Source organism: Vanacampus margaritifer, chromosome 7, assembly GCF_051991255.1.
Source record: "Vanacampus margaritifer isolate UIUO_Vmar chromosome 7, RoL_Vmar_1.0, whole genome shotgun sequence".
Classification (NCBI taxonomy): Eukaryota; Metazoa; Chordata; class Actinopteri; order Syngnathiformes; family Syngnathidae; genus Vanacampus; species Vanacampus margaritifer.
Genome location: NC_135438.1, coordinates 3,158,440 through 3,177,208, shown reverse-complemented (window position 1 = coordinate 3,177,208; position 18,769 = coordinate 3,158,440). Strand labels below are relative to the sequence as shown.

General features: G+C 38.2%; 2 protein-coding genes across 2 annotated transcripts; both read left to right on the top strand.

Annotated features, from left to right (window-relative positions):
• The first annotated feature begins 1,925 nt into the window (after positions 1-1,925).
• On the top strand, positions 1,926-9,381 carry frg1 (FSHD region gene 1). The gene is made up of 9 exons (XM_077571891.1): positions 1,926-2,068; positions 2,654-2,721; positions 2,828-2,950; positions 5,869-5,926; positions 6,025-6,139; positions 7,299-7,403; positions 7,504-7,595; positions 8,738-8,848; positions 8,942-9,381. Exons 1-9 carry the CDS (start codon positions 2,010-2,012, stop codon positions 8,976-8,978), a joined length of 768 nt encoding a protein of 255 aa, XP_077428017.1. The 5' UTR covers positions 1,926-2,009; the 3' UTR covers positions 8,979-9,381.
• A 795-nt stretch (positions 9,382-10,176) lies between these two features.
• On the top strand, positions 10,177-18,731 carry asah1b (N-acylsphingosine amidohydrolase (acid ceramidase) 1b). Its single transcript, XM_077571908.1, has 14 exons — positions 10,177-10,453; positions 10,566-10,612; positions 11,160-11,250; positions 11,350-11,436; positions 11,523-11,601; positions 12,566-12,640; positions 12,745-12,790; positions 13,985-14,129; positions 14,252-14,306; positions 15,052-15,133; positions 15,432-15,563; positions 16,778-16,901; positions 17,902-17,958; positions 18,030-18,731. Exons 1-14 carry the CDS (start codon positions 10,379-10,381, stop codon positions 18,117-18,119), a joined length of 1,185 nt encoding a protein of 394 aa, XP_077428034.1. The 5' UTR covers positions 10,177-10,378; the 3' UTR covers positions 18,120-18,731.
• Positions 18,732-18,769: the final 38 nt, after the last annotated feature.

Genomic DNA, 18,769 nt, shown 5'->3' with positions numbered 1-18,769 from the left:
TCAACAAAATGAGCCTGTTTTGAGAGGGCGGCCCTGTCTCATGCAAAATACAAGTTTATCATCTTATAAGAAGCTAAGTGTGACAGCAGCGCTGATAGCTAGCTAATCTGATTAGCGGATGCTAACAGTGCAGCCCAGCTTACCTTTGGGCTTTGACATCACAGCTGCCACGTGGTGTCGCAAATCCGGCCAAATTATGATTGGCTTGCTTGCTGACAGATTTTAGGAAATGAGCAACTCACAAAACATTTGATTGAATGAATTAGTTTATTTCTTTTCATTTGTTTAATTTAACACTTGATTGGTGAGCGGGCACTCCAGAGACTAAAACAATTTATACACAAGCTCTTAAACCAGGGCAGTCTGTGTATTGCGTATAAAATGAATTCTAACCATGAAGGCTTTAGATGACTGGGAAAAAAAAGGAAGCAGTCTTCATGTATTGCTCTTCAAAAGCCACATTGGCAACCGCAATGAGCCACTGTGTGTATGTGTGTATACTGCCACCTACTGACATCATTTGCAACTACAAGTTGAGTAGTCACGTAGATGATGAATGACTCTGTCTTTCGATGTTCTATTGAGTGTGTGCGGTCAACGGTGCTTGAGTGGTTAGTGTGTCTGCTTCACAGTCAGAAGGTTCTGGGTTTGACTCCCCATTCCCAAAGACATGCATGCAAGATTAAGTTGCGCCCCTCTTCTCTCACCAGAAGGCAGCTGGAATAAGCTCCAGCTCACGAGAAGTAAGACATTTTATCCCTTTATTAGTTGTTAACATTATGCAAGTGTTTTATTCATATGAGTATTAGCCTGGCTCACCTCTGCTGATACGTGAATGGCACATAATAATGTGGAAAATGCCAGTCAGCGTGCGTAAAGTAATTGAACACATTAACGGGTGACAAAACGCCAGCTAATTCCCATAATGAGCTATGTAGAAACTTAATTAGTAACACCCCCTCCGGGTATTTTTCGTATTTTTCATTATTCTATACCGCATCACGAACTCTCCTCATGTCACGTTTCTTTTTAAAATAAAGATTAGCTTCTTCTTTTTTTTTATTGTAACTCGGTGAGAGTGGAGGTCAGCCTTAATGGTTTTCACGGCGGACTGGAGCGAGCTATATTGCTCTGCTTCACGGAGCTTTGGCTCTGCAAATGGAGCTCGGCCCATGCAGTTATTGTGGAGGACAAGTTGCCCTGTGCTGCTTATTGGGAGGAAGGAGTTCAGAGAATGTGATTTACACCTGGGATGTGATGCGTGGCTGCTGCATGCTATCATTCTAATATGACATTTCACTTACTCAAAACAAAACAAGAAGAGATGACAGTTTCCAGTGTTTCAATGCGGATTTATTGTAGACCTACTTAACGGATAGAGAGGTCAAATCAACCACAGTTGAGATTTTCAGTGTTTGATTGAGAATTTGAGGTGGGCAAAGCAGGGGCAGCAGCCACATAAATGTATATTCCTCATCCATGGCCTTATGTAAGAGAATTGTCAAGTACAAGAATGAGTTGTAGCTAAGGCATTATCTTTTGTGCCCAAATATGAAAAAAAAAACTTGTGGTGTTCACAAATGTTATCTAATCTGAACAAAAACATACATATGAAATTGATTGTTTCACTTGTTATTATTAACTAGTTTAGCATTTTTTTATTAGTCACTATGTAATATATGGTTGTAATGTATGACACGAGAGTGAGTCCACTATGCAATGTAGTGGTGAATAAAAGCTACATTATATCGAATGTATGAAATTAAGAAAGAAAAAAAAATACGGCAATAAAGCAAGTCAACTACCTGATTTAGATTGTATCATTAAAATCTATTATTAAAGTTATCTATTTTTAAAGTTAAACTACTGTTTTGGCGCTTTCATTTAATAGTCAAGGTCAAAATAGAATGTCCCTTTGCTTTCGCCGTAGTTGTTGTTAAACTTGTCACAAACTTCCGCTTCCGGCTGTGTAGCCGCGCAAGCTTGCTAGCAACCTCACTGCTTTCACAATGGCGGAATATTCCAGCGTAAAATCAACCAAATTGGTTCTCAAGGGACAGAATAAAGGGTAGGTCAGGAATTGTCTGGCGGAGGCGGATAAAGCGGGTTGACGTAAAGTTCGATGTCGATGAGGTTGGGGTTTTAGCGATTCGTGTTCAATGCTAACAGGCTAAATTCGTTGCGATGGGTTAAAAAAACGATAAACGACCCATCATTAAACCACAAATTGTACTTTTTATTTAATGTTTTACATATTTTTATGTCATTGCAAATGTGAACATTAGTAAGCACGCCGAGCAGTGCACTTATAGGGAAGTTGAGTTTTTCTTTTTTAAATTTAATTTAAAGGGGACGTGTACGTTATTGGCCATAACATGCCACAGGAGTAATTTGGTGACTTGGTGATGAAATTCTGCATCCACCATTAATAAATAGGGCTGAACAATTAATTGAATTCAAATCCAATTAGTCTTAGGTTAGGTACTTTTTTATGTTGACTAAACGTCTTTGCGTAGTGATTTTGTTTATTAGACACATTCAATATCCGTGAATAAATAAGAAACAAAATGTACAAAGGCAGAAAAATAAGATGGAAAATATGAGCGAAAGTTGCAATTTACAGTTTTGGTCCACTTCATTCTGTTATTAACAGGAAAAAGAAGAAGGACAAAAATAAGAAGAGAAAAGGAGCAGATGACGAGGCCAAGCAGGATGTTGTCGGTATGTGCAGGTCCCCATTTTTAGTACGAATCATCCCTCAGTCTTGATCCAGTTGTGCTTTAATGAATGCAATTTCTTCATTTCCTTCTTCATCGTTCCTCACCAGGCGGCTGGTGGGCCATCCGCCATTTTGGCGACATCATGGGCACGGTCGCCATCGAGATGCACAACAATTCCTACATTCACGCTCTGGATACGGGACTTTTCACGGTTGGCGCGCCGCACCCAGGTGAGGCTGCGGGTTATTTATATGGAGGAGAACGTCGTCAAGCCTCCTTTGCTGCTGCTGTTTTGGTTAGCGGCAGAGTGCCAGTGCCAGCAATCAACTCTTGAACGTCCACGAGCGCAAACTGATTTGTTATCATGTTAAAAGGGAGGCGTTTATTTGAGGGCAGTGTCTGTTTTTAAGGAGACTAGAAGTTTTTAATGTGTTTGAGTTTGGAGGTTTTTTGACTGAATCTTGAGTGTTTTGAAGCGCTCCGTTTTTAAGACAAGGGATATTGAGTGTTCCGTTTTTAAGGCAACGAACGAGCATTTTTGTGTGTTTTCGAGTCTTTGAATTTTCATGGTGTCTAACGCCTTTGAGTGTTGTTGTTTTAAGGTGGCTGTGTTTCTTTGAGTCTTTTGTTTTGAATTTTTCGGGGTGTCCAAGCATCTTTTAGTGTTGAGGCTGAGGGTCTTTGAGAGTTGGAATTTTTTTTGGGGGGGGGCAGCTAAGCATATTTGTGCGTCATTCTTAAGGTGTGTAGGTGTCCTAAATGTCTTGCTTTTTTATTTTTTAAGACGAATAAGCATTTTCAAGTGTCTTTGAGTATTTTGTTTTGAATTTTTCAGGGTGTCCAAGCATCTTTTAGTGTTGAGGCTGAGGGTCTTTGAGAGTTGGAATTTTTTTTTTGGGGGGGGGGGGGGAGCTAAGCATATTTGTGCGTCATTCTTAAGGTGCGTAGGTGTCCTAAATGTCTTGCTTTTTTATTTTTTAAGACGACTAAGCATTTTCAAGTGTCTTTGAGTCGTGGTAAATTAGTGTCTTTGAGTATTTTGTTTTGAATTTTTCAGGGTGTCCAAGCATCTTTTAGTGTTGAGGCTGAGGGTCTTTGAGAGTTGGAATTTTTTTTTTGGGGGGGGGGCAGCTAAGCATATTTGTGCGTCATTCTTAAGGTGCGTAGGTGTCCTAAATGTCTTGATTTTTTATTTTTTAAGACGACTAAGCATTTTCAAGTGTCTTTGAGTCGTGCTAAATTCGTGTCTTTGAATGGTGTGTTTTAAATGCAAGTAAAAATCCCTAAGGGGTCTCTTGAGTTTTTCCGGTGACTAAGCATGTTTGAGTGCCTTTCCGGTGTTTATTTGAGGGGGGGGGGGGGGGGGGGTTGATTTCCCGAGCGGATGACGCATCACCGGGCACACTATTCGAGGCACATTTTAGGAAAAGCGCCGCTTTCTAATGCAGCGCACGTAAACGTCTCACTTAGAATGTCAATGTGTGTCTTGCTTCTGTGCTCTCACTTCTAAAAAGTTGTCTACAAATTCAGCTTTGTGATGTCTACACATCTGACCGGCAGAGGGGTTGAGTCCAGGCCACGGAGCGCCGTTCTTTTTTTAAAAAAAAAAAATTCCGGCGCCGCAGATTAATTCAGCATGCGTTTAATCAGAGGCTGCCGAGAGATTGAAACCGACGTAAACTCACTACCAGGACATCAAAGGGGACACCAGCTGGAATTTTCAAGGAGACGGAGGACATATTTAGCACTTTTTCAAAAAAAAAAGGATTTCATAAACTCCTGCACTCAGACGAGACCACGCGGGCCCGAAAGAAGACGTTGACGACGTGCTTATCTACTGAGCTGCTTTCATCCCAAATTCCAGTGGAACTTCCCATGTCAAATGCAGTTTGTTCCGGAGTTGTTAAATGGGCGCGTGTTTGAGTGCTGCGGGTTTCGGGCAACTCTGCATTTTGGAGTGTCGGCTGTAGAATGGACTTTGAAAGTTCTGCCACCGCTCTAGAAATCACTGATTGGTTTAGGGCCGGAATACATGAAACAAATGCTAATTGAGTATAAAGCTAGTAAGGCGGTGGGTCAATTTGTGGAGTTCAGAGTTCAAAGTAAACATGGTGAAGCAGCTTTAGCTGTCATGCTGCTCGCAAATGGAAAAAGCTGCCAACAAGAGGCTTGGAGTGTTGATTTTTTTTGTTTTGGTTTATTAGGTGACTTGAGTATTGAATTTTTGAAGGAGACAAGGAGTCTCTGAGTTTTATTTTTATCTTTGGGTGTCTCTGGATTTATTGTGTCTGAATGAGACTGAGACTTTTTTTCAGACAAGTAACATTCTTTCAGTGTCTTGATTTGACATAATTGAGCGTGAGTTTTTCAGTTTTTAAGAAAGCTAAATGTCTTTGATTGTTCGGTTTTAAGAATGCTGTGGGTCTTTGTCTTGAGTTTGTGTAAGGTGAGAGTTTTGAGTGATTTTTAAGGTAAATAAGTGCCTTTGAGTACCGTATTTTCACGACTATAAGGCGCACTTTAAAGTCTTAAATTTTCTCAAAAATTCACAGTGCGCCTAATAGTGAGGTGCGCCTTGTGTGTGGAACAAGGTCCGAAATCTGACTTCTCGCGACACATTGCTTATATACAAGAAAAGCGGACCTGATTGAGGACAGACATGAGAGCACGGAAGAGTCCACTTAAAACTGAACTCAGTTCGCTGCCTTTTTAAAAACATGCGCTAGCATATGTTTTAGCATAATAGCATGCTACCCTATGTTTTGAGCTAGCGTATGTTTAACCGTACCTGCGCCCAATAGTGCGGTGCGCCTTATGTGTGTGTTAAAAACAGAAATAGCATCCGTAACTGTGACTGCGCCTTATAATGTGGTCGTGAAAATACGGTATTTGATTTTAAATTTTTAGGTGACCAAGTGTCTTTTGCTACAGCTAAGCAGCCGAAAAGTAACAAAAAGCAAAAACGAGCCGTTTTTTTTTTTCCGGGTATGAGCCTAGAGGAGCTTTTTGCATTATTAATGACTAGAAGGCAGGTGTGACGAAATTATGCACATTTTTTAAAATAATTTGCACTCGCCCTTCATATATGCACTATTTCATTCATTATTAACTGGGCTGTAATGCTTTTTTTGTGTTGTTTTTGTTTCAGAGGACGAAGGGCCAGACCCCCCTGAACAGTTCACTGCGGTCAAGGTCTCTGACAGCAGGTGACGATGCAATCACTGACGATCCATTCTGAGATGTGACCCCAAAGTTATGAAAAGATTACTCACCATGTGTCTTTGGCAATAACTTTTTTTTGCAGGATAGCCTTGAAGTCGGGCTACGGCAAGTACCTGGGCCTCAACGCGGACAATCTGGTGGTGGGCCGCGCCGACGCCATCGGATCCAGAGAACAGTGGGAGCCTGTTTTTCAAGAGGTAGTGAACCACCCCCTCGGATCACGTTTTTAGCGTCTTTGAGGGGTTGAGGCAACCCTTGCCTTGTGTTGAGGTTTTGATGGTCTTTGAGTTTTTAGTTTAAAGGCAACAAAGGCATTGTTGTTTTGGGGTGTCAAGGTGACCTAGTGTCTTTGAGTGTGACGTTTTTAGGGCAGATAAAGACATTTTAGGGTCTTTGATAGTTTAGGTGTCTTTGAGACTCTTTGAATGTTGACTTTTTAAGGCAAACGTGGATCGAGTGTTGTTTTTAGGTGACTATGTGTCTTTTTTGATGTCTTTGAATCTTTAATTTTTAAGGCAACAAGCATCCTTGGCGATAAGTGACTACATGACTGCGTGTCTTTGATCCTTTCAAGAGACCACGCATCTCTGCTTGTCGTTTTGAGTTCTTCAGGTGACTATGCATCTTCGGGTGTTTGGCTACAAAGTTTTTAAGATGACTGTGTCTTTGATTGTCTGGAAGTCTTTGAGAGAGTTTTTAAGATGATAAAGCGTTGTCATGTCTTTGAGAGTTGAGTATAGAAGGCAACTACATCGGTGAACGTTTCGTTTTTGATGCAAGTAAGAGTTTGAGTTGCGTTTTTAGTGCTTGAGATGACTAATTGGTGAAACGTTTGAAGGTGACTAAGTGTCTTTGAGTGTAGCTTAGCCTTGTGAGCGCTACACTCTAAAAACTGACTTGTTTTACACTAAACGACCCATTTCTTGACTCAAAGTTGGGTTAAGTTGACCCAAATAGTGGATCAGTCCATTTTTGACCCAAGTGTTTTTAGAGTGTCCTTTTAACTCTTTGACTGCCAGACGTTTTCAGAAAAGGGATGCAGTGGGTGCCAGCCGATTTAAGCATTTTGACTGATCTTTCAAGGTCCACAGAAAAGTATGTGTTTGGACTATGGAAACACACATACTACCAAATGAAAGATTGGACTCTCATCTTTCATCAGAAAAAAAAAATTGTTTCTACCTTATTTCGTTTTTCAGTAATCAACAATAGAAAATGGTTAGTTTCACTTCTGTTTTGGAAAAAAACGCATTTTAACGTCTTTGGCACTCCTCCATAGGATTTTACTAAACGTTATTTAACGTTTTTGGCAGTCAAAGAGTTAACATCAAATAATTGCCTTCCCTTTTGGACCAGGGCAAGATGGCGCTCCTCGCCGCCAACACCTGCTTCATCTCGTACAGCGAGAGCGGCGACATCGAGGCCACGAGCAAGACGGCGGGAGACGGCGAGATGCTGAAGGTGACGCACGATGATCTTGCTTTCATCCAAAAACCCTCTCGTGACCTGGCGGAGAGTTTTTTTTTTTTTTTTTTTTTAACGACGAGCGTCTGCGCTGCAGATCCGCTCGTGCGCGGAGCGAGACGCCAAGCCTAAAGACGACATCGCCGACGAGGACCGAGGCAACGTCAAGTCCTGCGAGCTCAGTTACGTGTAAGTGCAGCGGACGTTCACTTTTATGATCGTCCCCCGTCGGCCCCGCGGTCCAAATTCCTCTGGACATGATTGCTGCTTATGTTTCCATATTGCTGCTCGGCCGACTCCCAACGGCCTCCGTTTGACTTGATTTGCTTTCTGACTAATAGACTTGGATTGGCTTTAGTGCCTGTCAGCATTTTGCGCGTTCTGCTCATTACATCTCTTTGCTTCACAAACACTTGACAGAGTTCAACTAACAGGATAGGTTTCATTTCAAGCCTATAAGAATAGCATTAGCCAAATACGAGTGATAAATAAGAGCCGGTGCTAGGAAAGCCTGTCCTAAAAACTGGTTTGGAATGACCTCGAACACTGCTGTGATTTCGCCGCCATTATTTGTGCGTCAGGTCAACAACACACACACACACACTTGACAACATGTTGACAGGAAAATGGCTTCAGTTCATGCGCGAGCGCGCTTCCGAGATGTCAATCAAGACGCGCATCAGATGGAGCGACTATTTATGCACGCCTCGTCTGCTAGCGTCATGATGTGGATAATGGCCGACCTTCAGCTCGTCCCCCCAACTCCAAAAGTTTTTTGGGGTGTTCATAGAAAGATTAGATTTTTTTGAAGAACTCAAAAGACGAGACTTCTACGTTTTGATTTTTGATAGCTAAAAATAATCAGGTTAGGCATATTTTATAACCCTATGAATTCTGCCTAGCAACAAATGACCATGATTGACCAACACTATGTTAACTATTTTTTATTTTTTTATTTTTTTATTATTTTATTTTATTTTTTTTATTTTCATTATTAGGGTTTTTTTTATTGATTTTATTAGTTATGTATTTAAAAAAAATAGGGATGAAAAAAATCACAAAAATTCTAGATAAATGCCTTCTTTTGGGCAGTGGTGTTACATATTTTATAGTTAATACAGAACCCATTGCCAATTTATTACACCTAATCCTTGACAAAACACATCACATGACTGACATGACAATGTTTCATTGGCTGCACCCCATCAGCCAGTTATTTTGGAGCTTTCTGATTTCTGCCTAGCAACAAGTGACCATGCGAACTTTTGATGCAAAAAGCAAGTTTTCTTTTTTTTTTCCTAATTATGGATGGATTGATTTTTTTTTTTCAGGAAGAAGTTTCAGAGTTTCCAGGACCGTCGCCTGCGTGTGAACGAGGAGGAGCCGGCCAAACTGAAGAAAGCCAGATTAGATGGAAAGTTTCACGAGGCTTTGCTCGACAGGTACAAATGTTTGCGCCACGCACGCACGCACGCGGCACTTTATTTCATTTCACTTGCCTGTGTGATGCTGATGGCTTATTTTTATCATTACAGGAGGAGCAAAATGAAAGCGGATCGATACTGCAAGTGAAGGGTTTCATCTTTTATTTTTTTAATAAACATGTTCGTGCCCATTTGTGTAAAGTGCAGAATTTATATTGAATGTTTTACCAGTCAATGGCGGGTAAACACATTTGGTGGCCTAATTTGTCAAACAATTCACAAATCTACATAAACATTGCTCTTTTGTAACGTTTCCTTGTAAGAGTTGTGCAAGTCTCTTTAAGTCATGAATGCATTGAGGAGATTGTAAAACGAAATATAAAGTTAAAGTGATCGTGTAGCAAAACCCAAGTGATTTGTTCCACTTCTACATGGAAAGAACCACAAGATTCTCAGGTGCTTTTAGAAGGATCGTTTCATTTCATGCAATCACATTTCTGTCAGATGTCAATTTATGTATAAATCTAAAATTAAAATAAAAAAGCACATTATGTTATTGTCATTTATTGTAGTAGTTCCCAACCGGACTAGGCAGGGTTGGCACATTGCATCATGTTCTGAAAAAACTAAACTCTACTTTATTTGTATTTGTATTAAAGAGTTTCATTTCAGCTGTTTCAACAGATGCACGTCGTTATTTTTGCCGTCCGTCGGGGCGCTCCCATGAAGGCTGTGACGTCACGTGCAAAAGTTCCCATTTGGCCCAAAACAAAATAAAAGTTGTAATTCTATTACTGATCGATCCTAATCGTATTTGTATTGATGGATCCATACATGATGTTCCTTCTGGCAATTTTCACTATGTTGTTTTGATACATGCAAATAATAACTTACTGTTGCCATGTTTGTTCTGTAAATTGCAATAAAGTAAAAATAAAAGTATAAAAGCTCAAATAAAATAAAAATACGATGAAAACGAAAGCAGCCCTCGTGAGCCACTTCCACATGGAAAGAACCATTTTGCTTCTGAAGCCGTTTAGAGGGGTGTTTGATTTCTCATCGATACAATTTTACCCAGAGGTATCCGCTTTTGTGGCAAAAACATTGTTTAGTTTTGTCATTACAATTTGGTAAAATAAACTACAACTATCAGTTAAAGATTAACTTGTGTGGTAGTGTTTTCATCACTTTGATGGGTATTAGTTTCCCTCTGGATGTCGCAAGATACCAAAGCGCCCCCATGATACGCTTCCGTGTGGAAGGAACCATTGAAGGGGGGTTTGTACCATACTATTACATTTTTGTTGAAAATACCAGTTGATTGTTTTAAACCGGCAGGTTGAAACTTATAATCAATTTTTTTTTAAACAAAACAAAATCGTATTTTTATGTCACTTTGTGTAAGAAAACGTTAATTCACATTTATTGACTTCCGGGTCCCCCCTTTGGTAGAACGTAAATCGGCTTCGCGTGACAAGAAAAACAGAAGTGGCTTCCTCTCCAGTCAATTTCAAAACATTTTGACTTCAGTGGGGAAATTTCCTCAAAATGGACCTGACCAGCTTTCGTTTTCTTATGTTAGCTGCTTTATGTGCAGCCACGTCGTCACAATTTGTACCGCCGGTAAGCTATTTGGGTCACTGTCTCGTTGACGAAGTATAAACAACTGTCACTTCAAACTGAACTCTTGGAATAATAATAATTGTGTTGACTTTTGTCTTTTATTTATTTACAGTATACAGAAGATTGTCGGACGGGAATGTATCCTCCAAGCGGGCCCACGTAAGTCACATTAGTGTTGCCAAAAGTGCCGAAAACAACGACATTTCGGGATGTTTTGTAATGGTTGGGCTATGGTGCTTTCACGTAAACCTCGTTGCACACAGTGCTTGCCCTTTAACCTCATTTTGTGCAAACTAGAAATGGAAGCTGTAACTACAGTATTCCAATTCTCCTGTGTTGGGGTGTCTTAATACAGAAATTGTAGAACAAGAACAATTATGGGTGTAAGTATTATTTTCAGAGTGTACATTTTTGTAACTTTGGCTACCAAAATACTTGGAAAATATTTGAAATACCGTTTAGTCATTCTGATTTGATTAGTTAATGCAATCGTTTGAAACTTCCTGCCATTTTTGCCGAAAACGCCTAAAAAAAGGTGCAGCCAAAGTAAATGTGAAGCTGTTCTTGAACCATTTAGAGTATCGGAATATGAATATGAATTTTCCTACCAAACAATCAGAATCTGTTTAAGTGCTACTGGCATTTTTCCACAAAATCTTTTTTGTTGAATGTATTGAAGTTGTTACAAATGTTAATTGAAATTCAGGTTTAAAGGCCCCGTGAGCTGGTACACTGTGGACCTGGACTTGCCGCCCAAGGACAGATGGACAGATGTCATCACGGACAGAAAGACACAGGTGCACAAATTCCTTGCAGTCATTATTATTATTATCATTATCATTTGTATTCTTATTGTTGTGGTTTGGCTCTTGTGTTCCGTTTTGATGGCATCTCAGTTTGTGAGCATGATCCAGGCCGTGCGAGACTTGGCCAACGCTTTCGTTCCCGGCGGGAAGCTCATCGAGCTGGTCGACGTCACTCTGGTGAGGAACCTGCTTTCTTTCTTTCTTTCTTTTTTATGATGTTCATATTTTTTGTCATATTGTGGTGTTTTCACGTTGCCCGGCAGCCTTTGATCGTCAGCACGCTCCCGTACCCGTTTGGTGACGAAATGAAAGGAATAGCAGCCGCGTCGGGAGTTCCTCTCGGTAAGCGGCAGTCACTTCATTAGGTACACCTGATATTGCTAGCTAGCGGAGTTTGATCAAATTTTTACTGGATGATTAAAAAAAAAAATTCTCGAAGGGTATTTATTTTATTTTTATTTTTTTTACCAAATTTGTTCTCATAGGTTTACAATCTATCTTGTAAGACTGGAATTTTTTTTGTTGTAGTATTATTCCTTTTTAACTCATTCACTGCCATAAATTCATTTTTAAAAAAAATTACTAAAAATTAGGCGCAAGAGGCGGTTCATTTTAAAAAATTTAATTAATCGCATGACTTCACTAGTTAACTCACGATGAATCACACATTGTATATCTGTTCTAAATGTACAATAAAAAATTCTAGGTTTTCATATTCTTGTTGACAAAAGTGGGGGAAAAAATGTTAAACTAATAGAAATAGTTCAAAAGAATTGTTGACGTTTATAGCTGTCAACGGCAGTGAATGAATAAAAAAAAAATAAGAAAGAAAATATTATAAAAAATTCGGGGCGTCAGGCGATTAAAGTTTTTAACCATAATTAATCTCATGACTTTACTAGTTAACTCGCGATTAATCACAAATTTCATATCTGTTCTAAATGTACAATAAAACAATTCTAGGTTTTCATATTCTTTTTAACAAAAGTGTGGGGGGGGGAATGTTAAACTAATAGAAATAGTTCAAATAAATTTTTGACGTTTATAGCCGTCATTGGCAGTAAATGAGTTAAAAATATATATATATACATATAATGTAAATTTATGGCTTTTTTCTTGTAGAATTACCCCCAAAAATATTTTTCTCGTATAGTTAATCATCATCTTTGGATGTAGAATTATGTTTTTTTCCTCCCCTCTCTGTAAACAGCTCATGACCAACTTTATTAGTTACACCACATATTTTCATTGTTTTGCCTTTTTTTTTTTTAAACTGCATCTATTTTTTTATCATTCATTTTTGTAGGTGAGGTGACCTTGTTTAACCTCTTCTACGAGGTGTTTACCGTGTGCACCTCAGTGGTTGCTGAGGACGCTAAAGGTCAGTCAACTCCTTCTATGATGACCTTTATTACTCCCACAATGACAACATTATATATTTTTTAAAATGTATTAATCAACATTGTTTGTTTTTTCTGTTGACAGGAAACCTGCTGCATGGTCGTAACCTGGACTTTGGTTTGTTTATGGGGTAAGATGGCTGCCATTTTACACTGGGGGCATTTTGGGGCAATGCCCCACCACTAGATGGCGTTGTGGAAACATCTTCTCTCACCTTAATCCTCCCGATGTGGTGGCGAACGCTAACAGACGTCCCGCAAAGCTGTCAAAGCGACTTAAACCTGATCATACGAAGAATTTTAAATTTAAGTGTCATATTTTTCATTTTTGTTGCCTTTTTTTATTGTTTACGCTCTTTTCGCATATCTCATTTACATATTTAATGACATCCACAGCAATCTTCTTTGTAGCTCAGGTATACATAATACTATGAATTATTAAAAATAATAAAAGTAATTCTGCTATTATGTCTCCCTAAAAATTCTACTTAATTTTCATTGAAATACAACATTTTTTTTCTTGTACTTTTTTTTCTTAGAGATTATTTTTTGTTTTTTTCTGTCACATGATTCTGGAAGAAAATCTTCTTCTTTTTTGTCATGAGATTAGTATTGTTTTTTTTTTCCCGTCTTGAATTATGAATATTTCTTTCTAGTAGTTTGGATTCTCTTTTCTTGCTGAATTGTGATGTTTTTCTTGTAGATGAAAATTTTTTTTCACATGATGATTACTTTTTTTCTGAGATTTTTTTATTTTTGGGATTTAATTTTTTTTTTTTTTCTGTCGCGGGGTTACCATTTGTTGATTTTTTTGTTGGTATGATTATTAAGATTTTTTTTCCCATTTATGATTTTTTGGTATTATTGATTAAGATTTTTTTTGCTCCTTGAAGTATGATTTTTTTTTAAATTTTATTTATAATTACAAATATTTTTTCAAGTAGCGTTAAGATTTTTGCAGGATCACATTTTTTGTACTGTAGATTTGCATTCTTTTTTTCTTTTTTTTGCAGAATTGCGACTATTTCTTTTTCCTCATCAAATCATGCCTTTCTTAAGTTAGTTTAAAAAACGTCCTTATTTACATTTTTTTAAATATTTTTTTTAGGATTACGACATTTTCTCTGATATGACTGACTTTGTTCCCGTGTCCTCCTCTGCTGTGTGGGGCACTGCAGGTTTTCTAGGCGACATCATTTTTTTTTTTTTTTTAACTGACTTAAGGGCATAAATGATTGTGCCCCACTAAATCTACCTAGCAACATGCAACTGAGAAAAAAAATCCTGTGTGTGTGTGTGTGTGTGTGTGTGTGTGTGTGTGTCAGATGGGACGCGAAGAACAAGTCTTGGGTCATGAGTGAGCAGCTGAAGTCGTTAGTGGTCAACGTGGACTTCAGGAGGAGCAACCGCACCGTCTTCAAGTCCACAAACTTTGCCGGTTACGTCGGCATGCTGACCGGTATCAAGCCGGTAAATTCAAACACTTTCCACTCTTCGTTTTTGATCAAATCAACCCCAAAATTGATACTTGAGCAGGGTGTGCAGACTTTTTCTATCCAGCGTATCTGATCATATGTTGTCTGATTTGTCAGAACATGTTCACCCTCACCATGAATGAACGCTTCAGTCTGGATGGAGGATATATTGGTCAGTCACTTTTTTCCAATTCACACTTTTTTTTATTTTTGTCATAGGATTTTGATGATTTAAAAAAAAAAAATTATTATGACTTGCAAATTCTTTATTATTAGGATTTGGCATTTTTTTTTATATAGGACTCCAACAAACCACCCCCCTTCCCCCCCCCCTTGTGGTTGATCTTTTTAAGATTTTCTAGTTGAAATAAATTATTTATAAAAAATATCAATAATGTACATAGTTTTTTTTGTCGTAGATGTTAAAAAATCATTTGAACTATTTCTATTAGTTTAACATTATTTTTCCCACTTTTGTTTACAAGAGTATGAAAACCTAGAATGTTTTTATTGTATTAGAACAGATATAACATTTGTGATTAATCGCGAGTTAACTAGTCATGCGATTAATTCCGATTATAAATTTTAATCGCCTGACGCCCCTAATTTTTTATTCTTTTTTTAAAATCCTTTCTTTCAAAAAAAAAAAAGAAGAAGAAGAAAAGATTATAAAAAATTAGGGGCAACAGGCGATTAAAATTTGTAATCGTAATTAATCGCTGGACAAGTTAACTTGCGATTAATCACAAATGTTATATCTGTTCTAAATGTACAATAAAAACATTCTAGGTTTTCATACTCTTGTTAACAAAAGTGGAAAAAAAAAATGTTAAACTAATAGAAATAGTTCCAATGAATTTTTGACGTCTTTAGCCGTCAATGGCCGTGAATGAAAGGAATGCGATGACCTCACGTAGGCATCCTGGAGTGGATCCTCGGAAAGCGAGACGGCATCTGGATGAGCTTCCTGACTCGCTCTGTACTGGAAAATGCAACCAGGTATTCCCGTTTTTCCCTTCAGTCGCTCGGCAACACGACATTCGGGAAGACGCGAGACGTCTGCCATTTTGATTTGAAGCGGCCATTTTGGCTTGGGAACGCCATCCGGAATTCATTTGGAAATTCATCCCCCTAAAGGGGAGTTTGTTTCAGTAACATGCAAAAAAGACACGGCGGCAAATCTGCTGTTTTGGTTTGAAGCATCGATTTTTTTTTTAAATGAATGTATTTATTTATTTCTGCCGATTTGTGCCGTTTCCAAAGACGACTTTGTGTGCGTTTGTTGTTGTCCGTGTAGCTACGAGGAGGCCAAGTTTGAGTTGTCTCAGACCAAGCTTCTGGCTCCCGCCTACTTCATCCTGGGAGGAAACGGCTCGGGGCAAGCGTGCGTCATCACCAGATCCAGAATCACAAGTCTGGATGTCCTCGAGTAAGAGACGCAAGTTTACTCACGGTTTGCTCATTTGCATATTGTTATGATATCAAATATTTCAAATCTCTCCCAGAAAAATTCTGGAAAAATGCCACTCTTATTTATGTCAAATTATCACAGTTAAATCCTAATTAAAAATGAAAATATGGAAAATGTCCAATTTAATTCTTGACCAAAACCGCTTTATTTATGTAAAATAATTACTTATTTGTCTTCATACATTTTTTTCTGAATTCCATTTTAGTTTTAGTAGTTTAAGCCAAGAAAGAAATGACACTTTATTTATGTAAAATTTGCACTTTTTTGTCTTGATTTTTTTTTTCTTAAATAATCCTAATTTAATTTGAGAAGAAATGCTCCTTTTTCTTAATTTGTCTTAATTTCTGAAAATTCTGTTGTAATTCTTAAAGAATGTCTTGGTTTCTTTCATATTTTATCTTTTGAAGAAATGCTACTTTGATGTAAAATTATGACTTTTGTCTTGATCAGGTTAAGTGATTTACTCTTTGAAATTTTGAAGAAATTTCAATTTATTCAATATTAACTCTTTGACTGCCAAAAACGTTAAATAACGTTTAGTAAAATCTTATGGAGGAGTGCCAAAGACGTAAAAAGACGTTTTTTTCAAAACAGAGGTGAAACTAACCATTTTCTATTGTTGATTACTGAAAAACGGAATAAGGTAGAAACAAACTTTTTTTTCTGATGAAAGATGAGAGTCCAATCTTTCATTTGGTAGTATGTGTGTTTCCATAGTCCAAATACATAATTTTCTGTGGACCTTGAAAGATCAGTCAAAAATGCTTAAATTGGCTGGCACCCACGGCATCCCTTTTCTGAAAACGTCTGGCAGTCAAAGAGTTAAATAATTCAGTAACCAGCCCCATTGCCAAAAAAAACTATCATTTATTTGGAAAACAAATCACATCTTTTCCTTGTAATATTCCTTTTTTTTTTTTTTCCTGTGCGATTTCCTTTCTAAGTCTGCAAAAAGGACCGATGGTTCGAGTCAGCTCCTTGATTTGCTTTGGTGGAGACAAACTCACACTTGAAGTTGAATCCAAAAGGAGAAGCGTCAACGTGGACTTTTGTGCTCTTGTGAAATATTTTATTGCTCAACAAACGAGCGCATGACTTGCCGAGCGTTGGTGTCACCTGATTGACTATAAAAATTTCTTTCCCCCCCCCCCCCTTTCTCGTCCTCTCTTTAGGATCGATCTGAAGCTCGGCCGCTGGTTCGTGTTGGAGACCAACTACGACCACTGGAAGGAGCCCCTCTTCCTGGATGACCGGCGCACGCCCGCCGTCAAGTGCATGAACCAAACGACACGTCATGTGAGGAAAACCGCAGCACACAAATTCACCTTTTTTTGGGGGGGGGGGGGGGGGGGGGTTCCTACATTTCTTGACTTTTATTTGTGGCCACTGATGTTCATTTAAAATGAGAAAAACAATGATGGCCTTTTTTTATTGTATAATTAGGACTTTTTTTGGGGTGGGGGGGGCTTTCCCGGTCTCCCTTTTAGAATTATTCCTGTCACCGTTCCTTGTAAAAAAAAAAAAAAATTAAAAATCCAACTCAAATTAATGATTTTATTTTTAAGTGAGATTTTTTTTATTAGGTATAAATAGTTTTGCTGTAAAATTATTTTTTTCATCTTGTGACTTTTTCATATTTTTTGTATTTTAGTTTTGTTATTAATTATCCAATTACAAAATTGCTTTTGAAAAATTAATACTTAAAGCTGCGATATGGAACTTTTTTTTCCCCCAATATAACTTTACAATAAACTTTTTATGTGACCATTTATGACTGATATGCCTTCAAATTAGTATATTAACACCTTAGCTGTTCACAATGGGTACTCCTGCAAGCCCCTCTGGCCAATAGCTAATTTCCCCCGTCTGCGGATGTGACGTCATGTGCGTGGTGTGTCTGAAGAACGGTATGTGTAGTTTCATTTTTCATCAGCAGGTGGCAGTAGCGATTCGAAATGGAATATTCTACTTTCAGTAGCTTTAGAAAGTTTTTGATTCAATTATTGGTGGAATGCCACTTTATTCATTTCAAAATGACCTTTTCACCCAGTATATTACCCCCCCCCCAAAAAAAATTTATTAAATTCTTGCAAAACTAGAACTTCATGAAAATGTACTTTTTCTTGGTAATGTTTTCTTGCAAAATACAACTTTATTTAATGTGAAAGAAATCCATGCAATTGCTTTTCTCGAAACATCCCAATTTTTTCTTTTAGAATTCCAATTGTAGGCTATACTTTGTCAAAATGCTCTTTCGTGTTCCAATGTGAGTCACGCTGGCGCCCCATTTGTACAGAACGTGTCCCTGAAGACGCTGTACGACGTCCTGTCCACAAAACCCGTGCTCAACAAGGTGGGTGACGCCATCTTTTGATTTTGAGCGCGTCTCCGCTCTGCCATCCTAATCGCGTTGACGCCCGGCAGTTGACGACGTACACCACCCTGATGCAAGTGTCGTCGGGCACGCTGGAGTCGTACATCCGCGACTGCCCAAGCCCCTGCATGCCCTGGTGAACCCGCGACCAAGTGGCCGGCTCCGCCTCCCCAGTGTCGCAGCCAATGGAAATCGCCATCCTAACTTTCTTGAATGTGCGCACTAATGTTTGTGGCTGTGATATCAATTCTAATGTGTACATTGTGTCAATAAATGTTAAACGGGTCAGAAAGGTTACAGGTGCAGGATGCCAACCATTTCAAATAATACTGACCTAGAGTTCAAATTGTTTGTTTTTGTGTGAGCACTTTAAGCACTGGACCTGTTATGAAATGCTGAGGGGAAAAAAATGTTTTAATGCTTTAATTATATTAATGTACGACTATCAGATTTATACTGACCATTTTAAAGTGATTCTTTTTTACTGAATGTCTCATTTGAATTCATACTTGGTCTGTACATAAAAAGTAATGAAATGTTTCCATAACATTACAACCGTTAATACTTTTGACAAAAGGCGGCGTAAGGTTTTCAAGACTTGTATTTTAAATATAAACATTTGAGTTTTAGAATTGTCAATTTTACTTTTCCCATATTTACAAACTTGACATTTTTGTAATAATTGAATTCACTTGACAGTTGCTTCATATTTCATTTTTGCTTTTTGTAAAAATTAAACCGTTTTTTCCTGGTTTTGACTCAAGAAAAAAGTCTGTTCACTCTACCAGGA

Excerpts from the sequence above, each read along its gene's own strand:
- asah1b (XM_077571908.1), top strand. The coding sequence starts at position 10,379 with ATGGACCTGACCAGCTTTCGTTTTCTTATGTTAGCTGCTTTATGTGCA. Across the intron at positions 12,641-12,744 it reads GGTTGCTGAGGACGCTAAAG|GAAACCTGCTGCATGGTCGT; the intron begins GTCAGTCAACTC and ends TTCTGTTGACAG. Across the intron at positions 14,307-15,051 it reads TCTGGATGGAGGATATATTG|GCATCCTGGAGTGGATCCTC; the intron begins GTCAGTCACTTT and ends GACCTCACGTAG.
- frg1 (XM_077571891.1), top strand. The coding sequence starts at position 2,010 with ATGGCGGAATATTCCAGCGTAAAATCAACCAAATTGGTTCTCAAGGGA. Across the intron at positions 2,069-2,653 it reads CTCAAGGGACAGAATAAAGG|GAAAAAGAAGAAGGACAAAA; the intron begins GTAGGTCAGGAA and ends TGTTATTAACAG. Across the intron at positions 2,722-2,827 it reads GGCCAAGCAGGATGTTGTCG|GCGGCTGGTGGGCCATCCGC; the intron begins GTATGTGCAGGT and ends GTTCCTCACCAG.